This window comes from Protopterus annectens, chromosome 4.part0 (genome assembly GCF_019279795.1).
Source record: "Protopterus annectens isolate FY-2018-M chromosome 4.part0, PAN1.0, whole genome shotgun sequence".
NCBI lineage: Eukaryota > Metazoa > Chordata > Ceratodontiformes > Protopteridae > Protopterus > Protopterus annectens.
In genome coordinates this window covers 587,141,774-587,166,722 of record NC_056733.1, presented here as the reverse complement: position 1 = coordinate 587,166,722, position 24,949 = coordinate 587,141,774, and the positions used below count along the sequence as shown (strand labels likewise).

Sequence of the window (24,949 nt, the reverse complement as noted above, 5' to 3'; positions counted from 1 at the left end):
CTAAACACGAGGTAGCACTTTGTTTGCTAATTGGTAAGTGCACTAACCTGAGGACCTTCTCTTCAGTTATGACCTGGGCCATATGGCAGTGGAAGACATAATTCACAAAGGTTGGATACAGCAACTTAGCATATGTTATTTACAACAGTAGGAGAACAAAAAGTTAAATACAATAACTTATATAAATAGCTGTAGAACAACAAATAACTGTACATTATTTACACAAGCTGGAGAGCAACTTCAAAGACATATCTGCAGTACTTATAAGAATGTTGGGAACTAGGCTGTATATAGTTGTGAATGTAGAATAAGTTAGGTTCACCAAGGTGGCTGTAAGGAAAATATAGATAGTTTCAAAAAGAGTAGACATGTCTTCATGACACTTCCAAAGTCCTCATCTTAGTCCTGTGTTGGTCCCAGAATCATAGACTAAAAGTGGTGCAGTAGTGAAAGTTTAATGAAGAAGGCATGGATAGGCATCATGACCTGTGTGACATATGAATGGTGATCAATCTAGCTGAATTTTTGTTTCTCTTTGGGCCTTAAACAATGAGTCAAAAGGGCACACAGGAAAACCAACTGCATAAAAACACAAAAAGAAAAATCTAGCATGTGTGTTTTTAACCAGTTGGATTTCCTTTGTGACCTTTTTACTCATTGTTTTAGTTTTAGTTGTGATATTTTGTAGATACCCTAATGTTTATGGATATCAATTGGGTATGACAACCCTGTGTTTCCATAAGTCAAACATTCCTCTTATGCTGTGCTGATGATGTCATAAGAAGGCAGAAACATACATGTCCGCAGCTAGAGAGTTTGGCTTTATTGGCGTGAAATTGTCCATAAATAGACTTAAAAGTAAAAGAAAAAGTCATGGACATTCAGAATTGCTATTTAGCTGAAACACTTGGTATCCTTAAAGGGTAATTTGCATATATCCCATGTTGCCTCTGATACAAGTGGTTTAAGGTATCACACAGTGGAAAGTGTAGTTTTGCTAGATTTCCCTTTGGGACTTGCAACAATGAAATAAGCTGAAATATAGGACTGACTGGCAGTTTCTTTCCTTCATATTTAGTTGCTACATATGCTGACCCATGTACTACATGCATGAACACTGCAACAGGTATACAGATGGAGATATATATATGTATAAAATGTATGAGTGTGGAAGGAGACAGATGGCCACATAATTCCATACCAAGGCTAACAAAAAACCTCCCTGGCATTAGCAAGTGCATGTAATTGCTAATAAATAATTCTAGTGTTACTGTGCTGCTGCAGCCAACTGGAGATTGAGCCTGGCTTGGCATAGTAGTTGCATTGGTCTTGCATACAGGATCTACTGATTTCACTTGTGCATGTAGACAGGACCTTTGCACAGTATACATACATTTTGTTCTAGAGGCAGCCATCATGTTCCAATATCCATTCCCACAATGTCAGTTTCCCACTAAATATGAAGGCAGTGTTGCCTCCCTGCATTCATTATGTGGGTACTAGTATTCTTTTTCCTAAGAGTAATGGCACTATTTTCTGTCATTCTTGACATCAATCAGAATGTGGCACAGTAACACAGCATTGTAACAGAAGTTACTGCATTGCATCACATAAACAGTTCAGTTTCATTATCGATTGCTCTTCTTTAGTAATGCAGATGTGTGTGATTTGCCTTTTACTGTAAGATTCTTGATGGCATCGTGCATAGTTGCATTGAAAGTATCCATTAAGGTTTTGCAAAATGCAAATGCTCCACATTTCCATGCTATCTAGTCAGCACAGGTGAGTGTATTCCATTTGTTATGAATCTGTTTTCCAGACTCTGTTAATTTTTTTCTTTGTGAGCTACAATTTCAAAGTTCAGCTGTTCAGCTTTGTCACATATTTTTTTTTATATTCAATGGAGGTAGTGCAAGTCATCTGCACCTACCTTCTGTGTGACCCTGTCAGTCCTCATTTGTAGTGCAGTTAAGTACCTTCAAAGAAGAGAAGTAAAATGGTTTAGCTTTCTAACCTTTTCTTTGCTAGTCCATATTGAGACTTGATGATTTTGTAAATAACAACCAAACGCTGTTTAGAGCAAGCACTGGAGCAACAACTTACTTAGTGCAATCTTCTTTAATTTTCAAGAAGTCCTGACAGTAAAAGACAAAATGCAAAATAAGTTATGCCTTCAGTGTATTTTTTAGTTGTTAATTTTGATTTTCTTTGATTTTTCTTTGACGCACATTACAAGAACCCATCCATCCATCCACAAACCCATTTGTCCCATTTTTGTACATGAGGTCGGGTGTCACTTCAAGAGTGACAATCATCTAGACTAGAGCCAAGGTAAGGTGACTAGACTACTGTGGTAGTTCATCCACACCACACACACACACACACACACACACACACACACACACACACGCAAACTCACACCTATGGCCAATTTAGAGTGTACAGTCCACCTACTGTATGCCTTTGGAATGTGGGAAGAAACCCATGTGAACACAGGGAGGACACTCAGACTAAACACAGAAGGCACCCCAGCCGAGAATCGAACCAGGGAACCTTTTGCTATGAGGTGATAACATTATGTGCTGCACCACTGTGCCACCCAACACATTACAAGAGTGGTATTTTGGCTTAATCATTTCCTTACTTGAACTGCATAAAAAAACATAACATAGGAATTAATGTTTTCAGTAGAGAATGACTCAAGTCTTCCCCTCTTGTATCTGTACTCCGACTAATATACCTTCATGAACATGGTTGTTTCCTGATGTAGGATTTCTTATGAACTTGTACATGCCTACTATACCTTTCTTAGCCTCTGTGTCATTTTGAGGTAGCCATCTAGTTTTTCTCTCCTTTCGAAGAAGTATTGCCTCAGTGTTTTCTTCAACTTCATTGTCTTCATCTCTTAACAAGACACCACCAAAAAAACATGTAACCCTCTTATCTCACTAGCCTCATAGTAAGTACCACACTATTACTCAAAGTCTTAACTCCCACTTACAACTACCTGTAAAAACACAACACACATCAAATCAGTAATGTGCTCCTCTTTCCACAACTTACCCTGTTCTACCTCCACTTTCTTTCCTCTTCACCTCCTTCACCCCCTACTACCAATAACAAACAACGTGATAAAACACTCACACAAATCGTCATATATGTATGTATTAACCATACTTCCATAGCTTGCTCACCAACAAAATGCCACCAAAACTCCCCCCTCAGTATTCAGACCAAAGCTGTTCCCGAGCTGCTTCCAAGATGGCTGCACTCTGAGGAACAGCTTAATTGCAGCTCTTTTAGTATGAAAATAGAAATTCAGAAAAGAGAGCCAGTGACCTTGTCTTTTTTGGGAAATTTCAGTAACAGGCTAGTAAGTGCACTGCCTGAAAGAAAATCAGTCACAAAAGGTGAGGAGAAAACACTTGACTGTGAAGAATTCTGAAGCATTTCACCAAAAATCAGTGCAACACATGACTTCCAGTAACCTTGAAGAAAAAATAAGTCAAATGTACTCAGAGCTGATTAAAATAAATGAAACGCTGAAGGAATACATCAGCTCAAATAACAAAAGGCTGGAAAAATAGAAGAAGCTTTAAACAGTCAGATGAGGCAAAAATCAGAGGATGAAATGAAGAAAATACTGTCTGAATATGAGATTGCTCAAGAAGAGATGTTTCAAAAAAATAATAATAGAATTAAAGGACAGATCATGTAGGAAAAACCTGAAATGTTTCTACTGTACCAGAGAAGCTGGAAGGAACAGACTGTATTAAGTTTATGGAGGTACAAATAAGCAACTGAACTGGTATTCTACAGCTGGAGTTGTTAGTTGAAAGGGCTTATGTGTATGCTCCAAACTTGGCCTCATGCAATCCTACCAGCTGTAATAGTTGATTTTGACAAAACTGTGACAGAAGGACAAAGTACTAAAAGTGGGAGACAGTAGAGTGTTTGTGGAAAGTGATTACTGATTGTACATCGGACAGAAGAGGAGTACATTTTTTCCACTAATCAAGAAATGTTGAGAATCAGGCTTGAGATTCAAGTTGCTGTATCCAGCTATTTTCAGAATATTCTTTACTGGAGGGTCAAACTCATTTTTAGATGCAGAGCATGTTAAGGATGAAATACAAAAGTTTGTTCAACAAAAAGTGAGTTATGAAACAGAAGGAGATTCTGCTTCTTGATTTTGTAGTAATAAAACCCATAGAGAGACTGTGCCAGTGAAGTCTTCTCCAGTGTTTTAAGGGAATGCTTGAGAGACAGAAAGAACACAAGAGTTGCCTAGGAGAACTTGGACTACTTTGGAAATTAAGTAGAGACTGGATTTGGCAGATGGAGATCAACAGGAAGAAAACCAGCAACTCAAATTGACAAATAAATGTGAGATTACAAAGTATTAATTGTATTTGTGAAACATGACAGAACAAAGAAACCTGGAAATATTGGACTTTTTTTGATTTTGTTAAACTTGTAGGGGACTCCAAAGCACTTACCCTACTGCATGTCATTAATGTTTGGAGGAACATTTAGGAGTTGTGTATTGTGTATTGTTTAGTTGTTAATTTTGATTTTCTTTGATTTTTCTTTGACTCACATTACAAGAGCCCATCCATCCATCCACCCACAACCCCATTTGTCCCATTTTTGTACATGGGGTCGAGTGTCACTTCAAGTGACAGTCATCTAGAGCCAAGGTTTACACTACCAAGCGACTAGCCTGCTGTGGTAGTTTATCCACACCACACACGCACACACATGCAAACTCACACCTATGATCAATTCAGAGTGTACAGTCCACCTACTGTGTATGCCTTTGGAATGTGGGAAGAAACCCATGTGAATACAGGGAGGACACTTAGACTAAACACAGAAGACACCCCAGCTGAGAATCGAACCAGGAAACCTCTTGCTATGATGCAAAAACACTATGTGTTGCACCACTGTGCCACCCAACACATTGCAAGAGTGGTATTTTTTGGCTTAATGATTTCTTTACTTGAACTGTATAGAAAAACATAACATAGGAACTAATGTTTACAGTGGAGAATGACCCAAGTCTTCCCCTCATGTATGTGTACTCCAACGAATATACCTTTATGAACATGGTTGTTTCCTGATGTAGGATTTCTTATGAACTTGTACATGCCTACTACTCCTTTCTTAGCCTCTGTGTCATTTTGAGGTAGCCATCTAGTTTCTTCTATCCTTTCAAAGAAGTATTGCCTCGGTGTTTTCTTCAACTTCATTTTCTTCATCTCAACAAGACACCACCAAAAAATGTAAGCCTCTTATCTCACTAGCCTCATAGTCAGTGCCACACTATTACTAGAAGTCTTAACTCCCACTTACAACTTCCTGTACAAACACAACACACATTAAATCAGTAATGTGCTCCTCTTTCCACAACCTACCCTGTTCTATCTCCACCTTCCTTCCTCTTCACCTCCTTCACCCCCTACTATCAATAACAAACAACTTCATAAAACATTTACACAGCTAATCATCATATCACTATGTATTAACCATACATCCATAGCTTGCTGACCAACAAAACACCACCACAACTCCCAGTATTCAGACCAAAGCTGTTCCCCAGCTGCTTCCAAGATGGCTGCACTATGAGGAACAGCTTAATTTCAGCTCTTTTAGTGTGAAAATAGAAATTCCGAAAAGAGAGCCAGTGAACTTGTCCTTCTGGGGAAATTTCAGTAACAAGCTGGTAAGTGCACTGCCTGAAAGAAAATCAATCACAAAAGGTGAGGAGAAAACAGTGACTGTGAAGAATTCTGAAGCATTTCACCAAAAATTAGTGCAAGCTCTAGCTTTGGTGCAACACATGACTTCCAGTAACCTCAAAGTAAAAATAAGTCAAATGTACTCAGAGTTGATTAAAATGAAACACTGAAGGAATATATCAACTCAAATAACAAAAGGTTGGAAAAATAGAAGAAGCTTTAAACAGATAGTCAGATGAGACAAAACTCAGAGAATGAAATGAAGAAAATACTGGCTGAATATGAGACTGCTCAAGACGAGATATTTAAAAAAATAATAATAGAATTAGAATTAGAGGACAGATCACGTAGGAAAAACCTGAAATGTTTCTACTGTACCAGAGAAGCTGGAAGGAACAGACTGTATTAAGTTTATGGAGGCACAAATAAGCGACTGAACTGGTATTCTACAGCTGGAATTGTTAGTTGGAAGGGCGTATCATGTGTATGCTCCCAACCTGGACTCATGCAATCCTACCAGCTGAAATAGTTGATTCTGACAAATCTGTGGCAGAAGGACAAAGTACTAAAAGTGGGAGACAGTAGAGTGTTTGTGGAAAGTGATTACTGACTGTACATCAGACACAAGAGGAGTACATTTTTTTCCACTAATCAAGAAATGTTGAGAATCAGGCCTGAGAGTCAAGTTGCTGTATCCAGCTATTTTCAGAATATTCTTTCCTGGAGGGTCAAAATCATTTTTAGATGCAGAACATGCTAATGAGGAAATACAAAAGTTTGTTCAACAAAAAAGTGAGCTATGAAACAGAACAAGATACTGCTTCTTGATCTTGTGGTAATAAAACTCATAGAGAGGCTGTGCCAGTGAAGTCTTCTTCAGTGTTTTAAAGGAATGCATGAGAGACAGAAACGACACAAGAGATGCCTAGAAGAACTGGGACTACTTTGGAAATGAAGCAGAGACTAGACTTGGGAGACAGAGATCAACAGGAAGAAAACCAGCAACACAAATTGACAAATAAATGTGAGATTACAATGTATTAATTGTATTTGTGAAACATGACAGAACAAAGAAACCTGGAAATATTGGACTTTTTTGATTTTGTTAAACTTGTAGGGGACTCCAAAGCACATGCCCTACTTCATGTCATTAATGTTTGGAAGAACATTTAAGAGAGGGGAAGAGGACTGTAAGTAAAACAATTCTGTTCTTGACAGTAGTATTTTTATAATACTTAACATAATCGGCATGCTATAAAGTAAAGCTTTCTCGGTTATTTTTGAGTGTAATAGGGTCACTAAAGTAAACAGGTGTTCATGTTTTTTTCTTTTTTCTTTCTCCTTGTTCAGTTTTATGAAATGTAGGCACTGCAGTATACCAAAGGAGAGAAGTCTGGTCAAAAGAGCATGATACAAGAAAAAAAATGATGCTCTTTTTCTTATTCTTGCATAGAGGAATGACTGGATTAAGGTCCTTGGCTTGATCTAGTAACAGGTTTTAAAGGGAAGAAAATAAGTAAAAAATAATACTGAATGTAATAAAAAGTTTTCTTCTTGCAAATAAATGAGTGTTTGTAGAGGCAGCTGTGTATCTGGTTCTCATGTCTCCATGGAGACAATCTGATAAGGGGCAATAAAAACAGAATGCTTCTGTCTTTCAGTGGCTAGCAGGTAATGTTTTCTGAAAGTATTCAGGTGTTTTCCCAGTCTGGGAAAGGAATAAAGATAAGACAAAAACAGACAGCACTTAGTAGAAGCACAGGCTATACCTTGCGCCTTAGCATGGATAACCTTCCTTATAGGTTAATCCAAGTCTATCAGTGTGTGCTGTCACTCTGGGACAGTTGTTCTTATTAGGAGTGTTAAACTTCAATATTTGAAGATGTACATAGTGTTGTGTGTTACTATGAGGTCAGTAGGTTTAGGGGTGTTCTGGGAATGTCTTTTTTTGTTTGAGGGCTTTCTCTAAAACAAAACGTTCTGTAATGTGTGACATAGGTTCAATTGGATATGACAAGAAACAACTGTATAAAAATAAACCTGCCAAACATTGGTGTATGCATGTAACACAAAAGCTTGAACTAGACATTAAAAGGTAGCCACTACACATAACAGGTGAGAATAATAACTTCTTAACATAATGTGATGGCACTTTCTATATTATCTTTAAATGTAAATGGTCTCACAGATACATACAAAATAGATACATTAGTGAACTATATTTGAAAATGTACAGTACAAATAGCTATGCTACAGGAGTCACATTTGGAAAGAAGTGAGCATGTGAATTTTATAAAGAAAAGTTTTCAGGATGGTTATTCAGTGGAATATCTGGGACAAAGGAAAAAAGGAATACTTACATCAATTGCAAGAGGAGCTCCAAGAGCAATAGAAGACTATAAAAACGATAATGGTAGATTTGTAGTACTAAGAGGCTACTGGCAAGGGAGGAGGATTACACTGGCATGTATTTATATTCCACCTAAAACTACTATAATGGAGATTAAGAACATTCTGGGAAAAATAATCAGCTTTCAGCAGGGAATATTACTTGTATATGGGGAATGGAATTTGATTTGCAGCAGTGAATATGTATCTGGGGGGGGCAGAAGGCAAAATACAACAAAAGAGGGTAAATGTTTGAAGAAATTTATGAAATTATTTGGCATGGAAGATGTGAATTCAGTAGCAGGAGTTCTGAGTGAATTTCATTCCACAAGATAAAAAAACTGGGCTAGGCCAAACAGAACTTATATTTCACAGGAACATGTGCATTTAATTTAAAGTTTTGATATGCACCCAATAACTATTTTAGATCACGTCCCAGTAATTAAAATAAAAATGTAGGGTAATCAAATAAAAATGAGACACTGGCACTTTCCCACCAATTTGTTGAAAAGAGAGGAATTCAGGGGGTGGGTAGTGGAAATCATTCGGGAGTTACTTACAGAAGATAACATTTTCTTCTGAAAATATAGCTAGTAGGGAGTGAGATAAAATTAAAGTGGAGTTTAAAAATTGGGTGGAAATAAAAGAGAGAGAAATATTGTTAAGAAGAAATAAGAATTATTTAGAGGGAATGACACAGGCTAAAGTATTGCAGAATATGAGGAATCTCATAGAACAAGAAGAGGATCAGTTTCAGAATGCTAAACAGAAAATAATGGATTACCTCAAAAATATGCATGAGTTTAGAAAGGCTGGTGTTAAGCAACAAAAACTTTTAGCACAATGATTTAGGCAACAGAAAGTAGAAAGGGTTGTTGCCAAGCTTAGGGAGCCTGCAAAAAGGAAGATAATGAGATCCTGGAGTACCAGATATATTTCTGAAATTTTATAAAGATCTGTATAAAGAAGAGAACTATGGAAGTCAAGAAAATGTACAAATGTAAATATTTATGGAAGAATTAAATATGCTAAGGTTAGACGTAGATGAGGCTCAATTGCTAATAGGATAGGAGGAGATGAATTAAAAATGGTGATGTGTAATCATGGTATTCCCATGGAAGATTGGAAGCTAGGAGTGAAAAAATGCTAAGGTTCTGGAAGGTTTTGTTTAACAACATTTTAATAGGCGGAGAAGCATCAACATCTTGGAAGAAAGTGGTGGTGGCTATAATCCTTAAAGAGGGTAAAGATTAATCAGATCCAGCTTCATGTAGGCCCATTTCAATTCTAAACCATGATTTTAAAGTGTTTATGTTTGTAATGGCTAAAAGAATGACAAAGGTGATGCCAAAATTGATAGATGTGGATCAGTGTGGTTTTGTGGAGGGGAGGCAAACATTTCACAACACTAACAGAACAGTGATGATTCAGAGGGAAACAGAATTTAAGAAAATACCACTGTTTGTGTGTCTTGATGCAGGGAAAGCATGCAGCAGAGAATGATGGGATTTAATGAGCAGGGCAATGAAAGCATTTGCATTCCCTGCTAAAATTGTAAGGTTGATTAGAAGGATATATGAAGGATTGGAGGTGAACATTAAAGTGGGTGGGTTCCTCTCTGATAATTTCTATTTGAGCATAGGAACCAGGCAGGGGTGTCCTCTTTCCCTTTTATTTGCATTATATTTAGAAAATAAGTGACTCAGATATTCAAGGATATAATTAGTATGGTAGTCGAGAAAAGCTGGCTTTATTTGCAGATGATACTATTTTATATCTGATAAAACCAGAAAAGGACATTTCAGTGTTGTGGAACATTTTGAGACAGTTTCAAGTCTTATCGAGACACAAACTTAATGAAGCTAAAACAAATGCAGTGGCTGTAAACTGTATACCCACACAAGAATCAGTTCAGCAATATCCATATTTATGGGGACACAATAAAATGAAGTACTTGGCAGTATGGATTGAAACAGATTTTGTTGTGGCAGCTAAGGATATGGAAGGGACTAAACAAAAGATAATACAAAAACTGAGAAATTGGAATATCTGTTTTATGGATATGGATAGCAAGATAGAAGCAGTTAAAATGTTTTTAGTCCCTTTACTTTTGTACACAGGCAAGGCATATTTTTTTTATCAACCAGAGGAGAATTTGTGGGTAGCAAGTAATAAAGACCTGAAGGATTTACCTGCGAGGGAAAGACGACAAAAGTCAAGTGGGACAAGTCTTCCAGAGAACAAGGTGGTTTGAGATTACCTGATTTGAAGGGGTATTTCAAAGCTACACAGTTAAGGCTGCTATACCTAGCACAAGCAGAAAGATACAATTCAAAGTGAAAAGGGATGATGGCGAAAACATACACTTTTCTTCTTTGTATCATCATTCACAAAATCAGGAGTAAATAATACATGATTCTGGTGTCTTGAGTAGCTAGACACAGAAGACGTGATTAAAAGTCTTTGTCTGCATAGGTAGATATATTTATTTTATTTTATTGACATTTGATTACCAGGGAAAGTCCAACTGGGTAGAAGCCGATTTTCAGCAGTGGCCCTGGGAGAAAAGCTCCAAATTATTACAACACAATTTAAGAACAATAATTTCGCAATCTTCAAAAATAAAACAAAAACATCTACAGTTTAAATAATTATAACAAATTAGACTTAATATAAGAACATTGGTTAAGAATCTATACAAGGTATATGACAATCATTTAATATTTAGAGAAATTTTAGACAGTTTGTAAAGAAATTAAATGCAAGTTAGTCTAATAGAAATAGGAATTGCAATATGAAGTGAAGAAAAACAGGCTTATGGTATGTTTAGGGAGTGTCAGGGAAGATAATTTGATAGCTGTAAAGAAGTAAGTGAAGAAGGGAGAATGAGACGTATAAGGAATGAAGAGGTACTTGTTGACATTTAGGGATAAAGTTTATCCTGATTTTGAGCAACAGCAGAGCCAGATTTTAGCTAGGAAGTCTTTCAGATTGGTTTTAAAAGATGGGAAAGAGGTATAGACCTGATGGATACAGCTAAGGAGTTCCAGGGCATATCATCCTTTTACAAGTACAGACAATGCCCAGTCCTTTTACTGTGTAGAGGTGCGAGTCCAATAGACAGGAGTTTTTGGTCACTAGATCGCAGTGACCAACTGGTAACATAGTTGTGTAGAATGTTTTGTAGTGATGGACAGGTAGATGGATGCTGGTTAATTTTGTAGGTGTTGTGAAGCTGTGCATATGTTAGTTGATGTGGCAGTTTTAGCCAGTTTTGGCTTTTCAGTGCCTTGCAGTGGTGGATTCTGAAAGAAGTATGTGCTTCAAATTTAGCAGCTTTGTTATAGTATTGTTCAAGTTTTAATTTTTGTGAAGCCTGGAGGTTAGTATGGATGGAAGCGTCTTAAAGAAGAGTGGGGAAGAGGTAAGTAGTGGTGAGTGTAGTTTTAGTTGCGCCGGTGAGAAAAGTTTTGGCTTTGTAATGCATCCTAGGTTTTGATGAGTTTTATACAGTTTTGTATGTGCAGCTTGAATGTAAGATTATCATCCACTATCACCCCTAATAGTTTGCTAGGAGACGTGACTTCAGTGGTTGTATTATCAAGAGAAAGAACTTCAAATTTTGTTTTTTCATGAGGGATTTGGGGAAAAACATAGTAGTTTATTCTTTTTTTGGGTTGAGCATGCATTGTGAGATGTCCTTCCATATCAGTGCTGTAGTTTTCATTACATTAGAGATCCACTGCCAAGGGCAGCCCGACATCCGTCCAGTATACCAAAGCCTTTAGGTCGTTTTAAGGTATGTCGTACATCACACGTATGCTCCTTGCATAGCGCCATAGGGAATAAAGGTGATGTCCGAATGTACCATCCTCAGAACATGTTTGCCACCAGTCCAGACGCCATTATTGATTTTTGAGTGACTGTTCCATTGATGATTCACTTAGCCATTGCAGATTTTACTTATCTTTTTTATTGCTGCTTGCAGGGTTTCATGTCATTTCATTCCCCATAAAGACTGCCACATCCAATGTCTCTCTTGCTTAGGTGCCTCTCACAACAATACGTCCTGTTCTGTTAGGCTTTTATACCAAAGACCCTTCTTAGTAGACTCTGTTCTGTGGCGCTCTATCTTGAAAATCAGTATCTTAAGCTTCATGCGAAAGACACAATGGTGGGTACTTCCTGCTCAGTGGGAGAGCCATTAGTAAAGAAGAAGGCCAAGAAGCCTAGGCCAGAATCTTCCCGTTTAGCCTCCACTGGACATCTCTCCTGAGGTGAGTGACTGCTCGGAGGTTTGCCCGGCTTTGTCGTTGGATTCCTCTATTGGGTTGGAGGCTGGTGGGGATCCGACTTTAAGCACATCCGAGGAGGATGTTCTTCATCTCACATTGCTGCAGTCCTTACATATGGGTAGTCCGCTGTCCTCGGTCGGCCCGAATACCAAAGTATTAGGCTGACGTCGGTCAAGGCGCTTAGAACTGACATCAGGACGTCAGGGTACAAAAGCGCATGACCGACGTCATATCCTCAGTCTTTTTTGCCGCATGGTCCGATGCAGAAGCAGCGTTGCAAGTGCCGTTCGGCGTTCTGAAATTTTTCGAGTTCGGAGTTTCAGACCGAATCCAAGTTGGATAAGTACCCCGTTGGGGAATATTTTAGTTTTTTCTTGCCTCAGTGTATTACCGGATGTCAGAAAAAGTGAATAATTGTATTTCTTGTGGGAAACAGATACCGCATAGGGATTATCATTCTTTGTGTATTCCTTGTTTGGGGCCTGAGCACGACGTAGTCGGGTGTCACTTTTGTGCTAGGTTTAATAAGCGGACTATTGCGAAGGTTAGATTGTGCTAGGCTGGTCTTGAAGCGGTGCAATTATAATATGCCGCCGGATACTCCGGCCCTTCCACGAAGAAGCGCAAAGACAAAGCGGTTAAACCCAGGCAAGATGAGTCGTCCGTTCCGGACGCCGGTTCTTTAGAGGCTTCAGTGGAACCGGTGGTTCTGACGGAGGCTTCTCTGGAGTCTCAGGGGGAGACTTTGATTTTGCAGGATGTGGCCTCTCAGGAGGCAGGTCAGGCTGAGGGGGCTTCTCAGGTTTCTGTACTCCGCTCACTTCCCAGGGTGGTTAGGCCCTCTCCTTCTGTTTCCAAGGCCTCTTCCAGAGGCAGGCCAGGTTTATCTTCTGTTGGTGTCAGTCCTAGTTCAGCAGGGTCTGTGCCTAAGAAGCACATGCTTAAAATGGCAGAAGATTTGATTACTCTGATTAGAGGTTCTATGCCCCCTCCTGATAAGAGGCCTAGGGTGGAGCCAGAGTTGGAGAGCTTTGAACAGGCTTCAGATGATTCAGAGTCTTCGGCTGGAGACTTGCAGGAGTTCACTCCTTATTCTGATTCTGATGCAGAAGATTCCACTCCTTCTGCTTCTCCTCCAGAGGATTTTTCTTTTTCAGAGACACTTCATTCTATGAGGGAACATTTTAAGTGGGAAGGCCAGGACTTCTCTGATTCACGGAAAAGGCTTAGGGAATTTTTGTTTTTACCTCAACATAGGCCCTTAGCTATACCCCCTGTTCTGGATGTTGTGCAAGATGTGTTTTCAGAGGCTTCACTTAATCCTGATTCTCTGCCTCCTGCGCCAGTTAAACCGGATAGGTATTACAGGGTGCCTGAGGCTCATAAATATCTCTATAAGAGTCCTAGGGCGGACCCAGAAACCATTAGCCAGGGACCTAAGGGTGTCAGGGCCTCTGTTGTAAAGAATCCGGTTCCTTTAGATAAGGAGGCTAGAGCTTTGGATAGATGGGGAAAGAAGGTCTATACCTCTTCTACCTTAGCAATGAGGGCTTTGAATTGCCAGTTTCATATGTTGAAATATCAGAATTTTCTTCTTTCTCAATTGAAATCTAAGGTGGATGCTCTGGCAGAAGGCATTGAGTGTAAAGAATTACAAGATTTGGTGCATGTCTCTGAACAGGTGGGTAAGCATTCTTTACAGTGTGGTTTTGATGCTTTGCAGGCCTCTTCTAGGGTGGCTGCCACTGGTTCAGTTCTTCGCAGGCACGCCTGGCTTAAGGATCAGAATTTATCTGACCATGTTAAGACAAGGATTTTGGATGCTCCTTTACAGTCTGAAGTGTTGTTTGGTCCACCTGTGGAGTCAGTCTTGAAGAAAATGGAAGACAAGGCTAAGTCTATGCAGACTGTTAAAGATTTTTTGCAGGTTCAGCCTCAAGTTTAGTAGAAATTGGCCTGCTAAGGGGTGGACGTATCCTTCTTCTGATTCTCAGTCTAGGGGTAGATCTAGACGTGGTAGGGGCAGAGCTCAGAGTACCTTCAGACCTAGAACATGGAGTTCACCTGCACAATCTTCGAGTGAGGGCAGGGGCCAGTCCTTTCGTAAACAGGCCCAATGACCTACTTTTTCAGCTGCCAGATCCTTCTTGCCTGGCAGCACCTTTGGGAGGAAGGTTGGCACTCTTCAAGGAAAGTTGGCTTTTAATTACCCAGGACAAATGGGTATTGGATATCATACACCAAGGTTACAGGTTTTATTTCTATACCTTGCCTCCTTTCAAAGGCATGCCAGACGTTCCTCCTCAGCAAAGACTAGAGGCTCACAAACAGATTTCTCTACTACTTCAAATAGGAGCTATACAACCGGTCCCTCTGTCAGAAGTGGGCCTAGGATTTTATTCTCGCCTGTTTCTAGTACCAAAGAAAGGGAACACGTGGAGACCAATTTTGGATTTATCTATCCTCAACACATATCTGGACATTCCCAAGTTCAAAATGTTGACGTTACAACAGCTTTTACCTCTGCTGGGCAAAGATCACTGGATGGTGACTCTGGATCTCAAAGAGGCTTACCTTCATGTTCCTATCAGGCCCAGTTGCAGGAAGTATCTGCGTTTTCGGGCTGGGACTTTTCATTATCAGTTCTCTGCATTGCCCTTTGGCTTATCTACTGTGCCCAGAGTGTTCACAAAGGTTCTGACTCCAGTGATAGCCTTCTTCAGGCTAAGAGGAATACAAATTTATCCTTATTTGGACCATTGCCTGATTCTGGCTCAAGGAAAGGACGAACTTCTTCATCATTTACAGTATGTGATGGCAGTGTTAAGATGCCTAGGGTATTCTGTGAACGAAATAAAGTCCAGTCTAGTACCCTCTCAGGACATGTGCTTTCTGGGTGTGAGACTGAATACAGCATCCCAGATGGCCTTTTTGACCCCGGACAAACAAAAGAATCTTTCTCTTTATTTCCATCAATTGTCTCGTCAGTCCAGGCTGACTGCAAGGACAGTCCTTCAAGCCTTGGGGTTCATGGCATCTTGTATTCTGGTACTTCCCAATGCCAAACTGCATATGAGGAAGCTACAATGGTATCTCGGACGCAACACTGCCAAGATATGGACACTGTCATTCAGATAATACCTTGCATTCAAAAGGAATTTTTGTGGTGGGCTCAGGAATGTCACCTAAACAAGGGACTCTCTGTGACCCGACCAGAGGCGAGTCAGATACTAACGACAGATGCCTCAGACAAAGCTTGGGAGCTCATCTAAATGGAAAATGGATACAAGACACGTGGCCTGCCAGACTTCAACATTTACATATCAACTTGAAGGAGATGTTAGCAGTCCAATTTGCATTGATAGCTTTCAAGGATTTACTTCTTCCAGGGCAGGTGTTGATTCAAACAGACAACACAACTGTCATGTGGTACATCAACAAGCAAGGGGACACATTCATACCCTCTATGCAGACAAGCAATGATTTTGTGGGAGACTGCTCTCAGTTTACAGCTAAATCTTCAGGCAAGGTTTCTGCCAGGAGCACAGAACTCCTTAGCAGATGTGTTGAGCAGACAAATAATGGATCCCCACGAGTGGAAATTGGATCCTCATGTATTTCAAAATTGACAGTGTTATGGGGAACTCCAGACATAGATCTGTTCGCTTCTCCACTAAATTACCAGTTGCCAAAGTTTTGCACAAAAAGGTTTCATCCCACAGCTTGGAAAGTGGATGCTCTCTCATTCAATTGGAGCAATCTTCACGTGTATGCCTTTCCACCACTGCCTCTCCTCCCAAAGGTACTCCTGAAGGTCAGACAGGACAAGCCAACCATGATTTTAATAGCTCCGGATTGGCCTCGACAGCACTGGTACCCATTACTGAGAAGTCTGGTACGGGAGCCTCCATGGCCTTTGCCTTCGATTCCACATCTGCTGTCTCAGGAGAACAGTCACTTACTCAATGTCAAACTTCAGTCTCTACATCTAACAGCCTGGCATATTCTGTTTTAGACCCTGGAGGGTCTCAGCTTCCACAACAAGTTTTGAATGTTATTTTGGAGGCCAGAAGGCCTAGTACAAGGAAAGTTTACGCTGATAAATGGAGGAGATTTTTAATTTGGAGTACAGCAAAGGACTTTGATGTTTCTAAACCTAATTTAAGTGTTTCTCTTCAATACCTTACTGAGTTATTGGACAAAGGTTTGTCCTTCTCCTCTATAAAGGTTCATGCTGCAGCAATTTCTGCTCACTATGACTGTGACCCACCATTATTTTCTCATCCTTTGTTTAAGCAATTCCTTAGAGGGGCAAAGAATATAAGACCCCACGTAGAGCTCCTACTCCTGCTTGGGATCTCAATTTTGTGTTGGAGAAACTCACTCTACAACCTTTTGAGCCTGCAGCTACTGCCGAGTTGAAATATTTATCATGGAAGACTGCTTTTTGTTGGCCATTACCTCTGTAGAAGGGTTTCTGAATTACAGGCCCTTATGGCGGTTGAGCCTTTCTTAATTTTCCACAAGGATAGGGTATCTTTGCACTAACCCTTCCTTTATGCCTAAAGTGGTTTCTAGTGTGGCTTTAAACCAAACTTTTCATTTGCCTACTTTTTATGCAATCCCCAAAATAAAGGGGAAAAGATTTTGCACACTTTGGATATACACAGACAGTTGCGATATTATTTGAGCAGAACTAAAGGGTTCAGGCAGTCTCAGCAGTTGTTTGTTTCTTTTGCTTTGGGTTCTCAGGGCAAACCTGTTTCAAAACAAACTATTTCTAAGTGGATTGGTTTTGTATTGCTTTCTGTTATTCCCATCATGGTAAGGAGATTCCAGCTGGGATCAGGCCTCATTCCACTAGGGCTACTGCCACTTCTACAGCTTTTTAAGGGGTGGCTACTAAAGATATTTTGGAGGCAGCTACTTGGAGTTGAGTGCATACTTTCTCTAAGCATTACCACCTTCCACTTTACTGTAAATCTAGGGCTGGATTTGCCACTGCAATTTTACAGGGCATTTTGGCAGCTCCTAATGCTTTATAGTTTTGCCATCCTCCCTTACCTCTGCTTTGGGATTCTACCCATATGTAAGGACTGCAGCAATGTGAGATGAAGAACATAGTACAGTTTTGTACCTACCATAAATGTAGATGTTCAAGATCCACATTGCTGCAGTCCAATTTACCCTCCCTCCTTCCCCTCTGTAGTTTGAGGTGGTTGTGTGGTTTGGGTTGTAAATATTGTAAATATTGTTAGTGCAAGGGTAGTTGGTTGTTCTTTGCTGTTTTTTGGCTTTGGCCTTTCTTTTTAGGGCCTTCTGACATCTGGGGCAAGAAAAGACTGAGGATATGACGTCGGTCATGCGCTTTTGTACCCTGACGTCCTGATGTCAGTTCTAAGCGCCTTGACCGACGTCAGCCTAATACTTTGGTATTCGGGCCGACCGAGGACAGCGGACTACCCATATGTAAGGACTGCAGCAATGTGGATCTTCGAACATCTACATTTATGGTAGGTACAAAACTGTACTTTTTGCAGACATCTGTTTCAGATGCTCAGGGGGAACCACTGCTGATTATTTTCAAGGGGCCTAGGGGTGTCCCTCAGATATTAGTCTGAGAAGAAGTCCCTTCTACCATTATTGACTGAAATCCTGGGTCAGAACCTTCCAAATTTTATAGACGTTCCTTTGAAGAAAAAGCAAAAGAACAAACATATTTCTCCTGCTTCTAAGGATCCACAGAGTGAATGGCAGGCCTTCACTCAGGGTTTGTTTAGTGCTTTGATGGCATTGAAACCTCCTCAGGGAGTTTCTGTTCCATGCCCTCCTTGGTCCTCTCCTCTCACCTAAAAAATCCCAGGGGAAGAGGGAATGCATCAGTCCTGATACTCCCTTTGAAGCAATTGCCTTCCTCCCCCAGTCAAGATCATCTGTTTAACCAGTTACTTCCTGCAGGTAGAAGAAAATCAAAGCATCACAGCAAGGGAATTCCTCAGGGCATTGGAGTTCATGACATCTTGTATTCTTATGGTACCCCTAGCCAGGCTGCACATGAGGAAGCTGTAGTAGTATAATGGTACCCGAAGAGCGTGTGGTGCCAGAGCTCTGTCACTGGACACTGAAATACCAGTGATACCTTGCCTCAAGCAGGAATTTGCATGGTGGGCACAGGCTTGTACCGAAAATCAGGGCCCACCTTTCAGATTCTTGCCCCAGGGCCAAATCCTCACCACAGATGTCTGTGAGACAGCATGAGGATCCGTTTCCAGTACTCCAAACTCAAGGATTGTGGCCCACTCAACACAGAAGGAGGCACATAAATTGGAAAGAAGTCATGGTAGCCATGCAAATATGGGAGACAGCACAATCCCTAGGCCTGCACCTCATGGCACAATGCCTGCCAGGTGAAAAGAATACCCTGGCAGACCACCTCAGCAGGAATCTGACTGACCCTCATAAATGGCATCTCCATCGGGAAGTCTTCCGTACAGTAACGTAGCAATTGGGGGTTTCCAGGTGTACATATTTGCCAGCAAGGACAACTCTCACATGGAGAAGTTCTGCACTAGGACAAGGCAGAAATCTGCATGGAGAACAGATGTTTTCTCCTTCCCTTGGACACACCTCTTCATTTATGCCGTCCCACCACTACTCCTGTTAATTCTACTGTTTCTGAAGATCAGGAAAGAGGACCCAAAGTCGATCCTGATAGCACTAGACTGACCCAGGCAGCACTGTTTCCCTCTCCTCCTCGAGCTCACCAGTCAAAAGCCTTTGCTATTACCACAGATGGTGGACCTACTCACCGAGAACAAGGGGAGGATTGTGCACCCTAACTTTCAGACTCTCAGCCTGGTTTATTCCACAGCACCCTACTGCACTTCCTACTTGAGTCAGCTGGTGCAGACCATTTTAAAAGAGTCTAGAAGGCAAATCATACTCAGCCAAATGGAAAAGATTCTCGGTTTGGTGCCAGAAGCACCAACTTCAGCCAAATTCTTTTAACAGGTCTCTCTTATTCCTCCATCAAGATACATGCCTTGGTCATCTCTGCTCACATCCCAAGTCATCCTGCAATTTATTATCACCCTTTGCTGAAGCAACCCACTCCTTCTTGGGATCTCAACTTTGTCCTAGAAAAGTTAACTTTGTCTCCTTTCGAACCTGCAGCATCTACCACCTGAAAGTTTCATACCTGGAAAACAGCCGTACTACTGGCTATCACTTTGGCCAGGAGGGTCTCAGAGTTGCAGGCCCTAATGGCAGTGGAGCCTTTCATTATCTTCCACAAAGACAGGGTCTCCCTCCAAACTAATCCTTTCTTCATGCCTAAGGTGGTTACTAATGTGTCTCTGAATCAGGCCATTCATCTCCCTACCTTATTTCCAACCCTCAAAACAGAAGGGAAAGATTACTGCACTCCCAGGATGTACATAGGATGCTACACTTTTACCTGGACAGAGCTAAATCATTGAGGAAAACAGACCAGCTGTTCATTACTTTTGCCCCGGGGCTTAGAAGGAAAACCAGCTTCTAAACAGACTATTTCCAAATGGATTTCCTACTGCATGTCTTTATGTTACAGCCATTATGGCAAAAAGCTCCCTGATTTGATTAGGTCACACTCTGCTAAGGCCACATCTACTTCTACAGCATTCCTCAAAGGGGTTCCTACTAAGAACATCTTGGAGGTAATCACTTGGTCTTCCGTGCATACCATCACTAGGCACTACCATGTGGCAACTTTTTCCATGTCTAGAGCAGGTTTTGCATCTGCAGTTTTGCAGGGAATCTTCTGCTCTCCTTTATCTCCTTCCACCCTCTCTAAAGCTGTGGGAATCCTGTCTACAGTCAAGACTGCAACAGTGAAGCACAAAAAACATAGTACAGTTGTGTACACTAACCATACATGTAGATGTTCGAGTGTATTCACTGTTGCAGTCTTCTTTCCCTCCCACCTCCCCCTTCAGCCTACTAGAATCAGCCAAGGACCCTACACCTCCCAACCCTAGTTTTGGTCCACCGTAGGTACACTTGGAGCCTCCTTGGATCCACACTAGCTTGGTCCTTCTAGGGTACAATTAGGGACTCCTCCTAAGCGGGTCAAGAAAATACTGAAGTGATGACACAGGCTGGCTCCCTTTATACCTGAGTGTACTGACATTGCTAAGGGCGTCTGCCAGCCTGGGAAGAGAAAACAGTTTTCTCTGGTAGTCGGGCTAACCAAGAGCTTTCATGGCAGGAAATCCCAACAGTCAGGACTGCAACAGTGAATTACACTCAGACATCTACATTTATGGTAAGTGTACACAACTGTACTTTCTCTCTTGTGTGAATTGCTAATTGCTGGGTTGGCTTATTCTTCTTTTAAGGACCACTTATCAGCTATCTCTACTTATCTCCCCCTTTAGCTTCTAGATTTGAGGCTAAACAATTCCTAAAAAATGTCCTTCATATTAGGCCTCCCAGGAAGTGTGTTCCTCACTCCTTGGGATCTTAATTTTGTTTTAATTTTTGTTTTGGAAAAATTGATTTGGGCTCCTTCTGAGTCTGCAGCTTCAGCTTCCTTGCAACATTGCTCTTGTAAGACTGTTCTTTTGTTAGCCCTTACTTCTGCCAGACGGGTGTCTGTGCTTCAAGCCCTTATGGCTTGTCCTCTTTTTTTGGTGTTTCATAAGGACAGGGTGTCCTTGTGTACTAATCCTTCCTTTATTCCCAAGGTGGTGAATGGGTTGTCCCTTAGTCAGTCTATTCATTTGCCCACTTTTTCCCTTGTCAGCAAACTGCCAGTGAGAAGGTGCTGTACACTCAGATTTTATTTGGATAAGACTAAGACTATTAGGAAATCTGATCAGCTGTTTGTTTCCTTTCATTCCAGGTCTTTGGGATTAGCTGTATCCAAGCAGACTATTTCTTCTTGGATCTTAAAAGCTATTTCTTTTTGTTACTCTTTTTGTGGTAAGAGCCTTCCTTATTCTGTTAAGGCTCATTCTACAAGGGCTGTGGCTTCTTCTGGTGATTTTTTTCAAGGGTTCGGATACTAACTCTGTTCTTGAGGCAGCTACCTGGACTTCTGTGCATACATTTGTCAAGCACTACAAGTTGGATGGAATCTCCAAGACTAGTGCTGGTTTTGCTTGTGCCATCCTTCATGGCTTCCTAGAGGGGTCTGCTGGTCCTTCCTCCTCCCAAATTTGTTCTTGAGCTTTGGCACTCTCCCTAATGTAATGAATATTGCAACAGTGATATGGAAGGACATACTATGGTTGTGTAAAATCTTACCATAACGATAGATGTCCTTCTCTTCAATGTTGCAGTATTCACTCTCTCACTCCACTTCCTGGTCCATTTCTCAAACGGATGAATTCATTACCTTTTCTTTTCCTTGGACTGGAGTTCATACTGAGGCTGTGAGTTCTGAGCATGGTATGTCTGAATATCAACTTTATGCCCTACACTATACAAGTAGCATACATGTGATGTACGGCATACCTTAAAGCAACAGTAGGCTTTTATATACCAGCCAGACATCAGGCTGCTCGAGGCAGGGAATTTCAAAGGTAACAAATACTGCAACAGTGGAGGAAAGGACATCTTTTATTATGGTAAGATTTTACACAACTGTACTTTATACCTCCAGGGTGTGATTGCTGCAGTACACTTAGCTAACTAGTCCACCCAGTTAAGATTGCTGAATGATTCAAAATTCTAGCAAAAATCAAACATACTGATATCATCATCAGTTGTACAAAAGTGCCATTTAGTTAATACTTGCTTGACTTGTTTTACAGCAAACCTGTCCCTTGTTCCTTCAGAACACAGTGCGTAACACAATGGGCAAGAATGAAAATACTAAATGAGCTCATTTGTCAAATACAGTTGTTTGCAATGTTTAACAGAGTGGAAATGTATTGTCTTGTAATTACATAATATTAATTATTATGTTTATCTGGATTTCAGGGTCGACCTGTAACACTAGACCAGTGCCTGTTACATTTCATCTCTTCAGAGACTATTAAAGATGTTGTTTGTGAAAATTGCTCAAAGGTAAGTAAAATCTTTCTCTCAAATGATAGTCTGATAGGAAAATCAAAGGTAAACAATTATGAAAACTGTAAAGCAGTGTGCTAAATCTAATTTCTGGTTCTAGACCTCAGAGGTATGCAGAGCCTTTTCAAATAATGTAGGTGCTTGGAAGTGAATATTACTGTGATAGCTAAAACGTTTGTTATAGGAGGTGATTCTGCTATAGTCAGAGGCATTACCTTTCACAAGTTCATGGGTACTTACTAAGTTATCAATCCATGAGGATCTTAAAAAGCCTAGCCCGGAATTCCTATAAAATGTTTAGCCCTTGTAAGTTAAATATGAATAACACAGTACTAGACATAATATTTACATGTTACCCCTCTTCATAAGGGACAAAGGTACTAAACCAGTGATGAATTTGTCATTTCCCATCCATTTGTCCAGATTACTTTAGAATAGAGTAAGGACAGTAGTTTGCTTTATATGGAGAGGAAGATGATTCCAAAGATGTTGTGGAAGAGATTAAGATCACTTGTTTATGCCACCATTTGATTTATGGATTTGCAGTAAAACCGAGAGAACTGGGTCAGCTGAGGATCTGTAGGTGAGGTGGAGATCGCCTTTCGGTAGCCTATATGATACTGAGAAGAGGGACAAGGCTTTGAGACTGTCAGTGTAGTTTTTGCAATTTATGTCCTTGATTTTCTTGATGATAGAGCATTGTGGTCATTCTAGTTATGTTACGTGTTTGGACAGGTGCATACTGAAAAGAACATTATGCTCAATGATTGGCCTAGTAAATGATGAATACAATGGAATGACTGATCACATCTCTGAACCTAGACACCATACCCCTGCTAATAAGCTGAGCAGTGAAAAAGAATTTTCTTGCAAAAATGGATACTTAGTGATAGAAGGACAGTTTGTTGTCCACATAGGTTCCCAGGTCCCTAACTACCAGATTTATTTTCAAGATTGTGTTGTCAGTGTGATCATTACAAATGATGTCATACATGCCGAAGGGGACTTTTATACAGTTTTTGACATTTAGTTTTAGTCCATGATTATGACACCAGCTTTTTTTGGGAAAAGCCCTCTTGGAAGATATTGGTGTCCTGTAGAAAGTTAATGGTGACACCAAGTTTACAGTCATCTTCAAACTTGGTCAACCATAAATCCTTAATGTTAGCTTTGACCTTCAAGAAGTAAATTCCAAAGTGGAGTGGTCCAAGCACTGAACCCTAGCATACACCACTAGTGACAGGTCTTTTGGAAGATGTAAAGCTACCTATCCTAATTTCTTGGGTTCTGTTTTGAACAATTTTAATATCCTGTGAGTTAACATTTAGAAGGGAGAGTCTTATCAACAATGCCTTAGTATGTAATGGTATTGAATGCCTTTGTGAGGTCTAGATATACAGTATGTACTGATTTACTCTCATCTAGTTACTGTCAGTAACCTTTTCAAAGAAACTGACGAAGTTATGAAGGCAGGGTTTGTTCTTGACAAAAGTGAATTCATTTGGATCAAGAGTTTGTAGGCTATCTATGTCCTTATTTATTATTTCCGTAACGATCCTCTCTTTAACTTTATTGATGGTGCTCATCAGATTTCTAGGTATATAAATATCCAGGTCTGATGACATCACACCTTTGTGTAAGCGGGCTGCTGCTGTCCTTCATTCATATGATGCAAACACTGTTTAGAGGATGATATTGAATAGCCTCTGGAGGGAGTTTAACAGGTTCTGTTTCAAGCTGGTCAGTAGGCAGCCTGATAATGTTATCTGTCCCCATAGTAGCAGTGTTCTTGGCCTTTGAAGTGCTTTGAGGACTTGTTCTTGGGAGATTTGAATGGGGTGTAGATGCGAGTATGACATCTGGGAATGTACAGGAGTAAAGTCTGTGCTAAATGTTATCTTCTAGTAGATTGGCTATGTCCTGAGGGTCTGAATATGCAATATTTACTGTTAACTCTGTACGGAGCTGGGAATTGTTTCTGAGGTTACTAACATAGCCTTTTATGATTGTGTTTTGCCTGGGTGGCTATTTTTACTTCATAAGAGCAAGAGCATTTTTGACATCTTGAGACCTGCATTTATTATCGTGTGCAGTGAGATTTTTTTCTTTTATTGTAGGTACTGTTTGTATTTGAGTTCCACCACAGGGGTTTATTTTTAAATTTGGCATGGTATTTACTTTGATACATCTGTTCAGCTGTTTGCATGTGCTTAGAATTAGGCAGTAAAGGTTTCTGCATAAGCAGTGGGGTCATCATATTGGAAAGAGATTCTGAATTTAGCTAGGTCATCCCTCTCTTTTATAGATTAGCGTTAATATAATCTCTGAATACCGAGGTATTTGAAGATGCTTCCAGCTTCAGTCTTATTGTGAATGTGACTGATCTGTGATCCAATTTGACAAAGGAAAAAGTTACAACTGTTTGGGAACAGAGCTGTCCCATTATGGTGAGTGACCACATTCAGGATTTTG

The 24,949-nt window shown here is 40.4% G+C and overlaps 1 protein-coding gene across 2 annotated transcripts in view; it reads left to right on the top strand.

Moving 5' to 3' along the window:
• Positions 1 to 24,949, top strand: part of USP30 (ubiquitin specific peptidase 30) — an 811,144-nt gene that overhangs the window by 456,090 nt on the left and 330,105 nt on the right. For both annotated transcript variants that reach the window (XM_044068521.1, XM_044068522.1), the window contains exon 9: positions 22,388 to 22,474. In XM_044068521.1, coding sequence (XP_043924456.1) covers positions 22,388 to 22,474 — 87 coding nt within the window. The remainder of the gene's footprint in view (positions 1 to 22,387; positions 22,475 to 24,949) is intronic.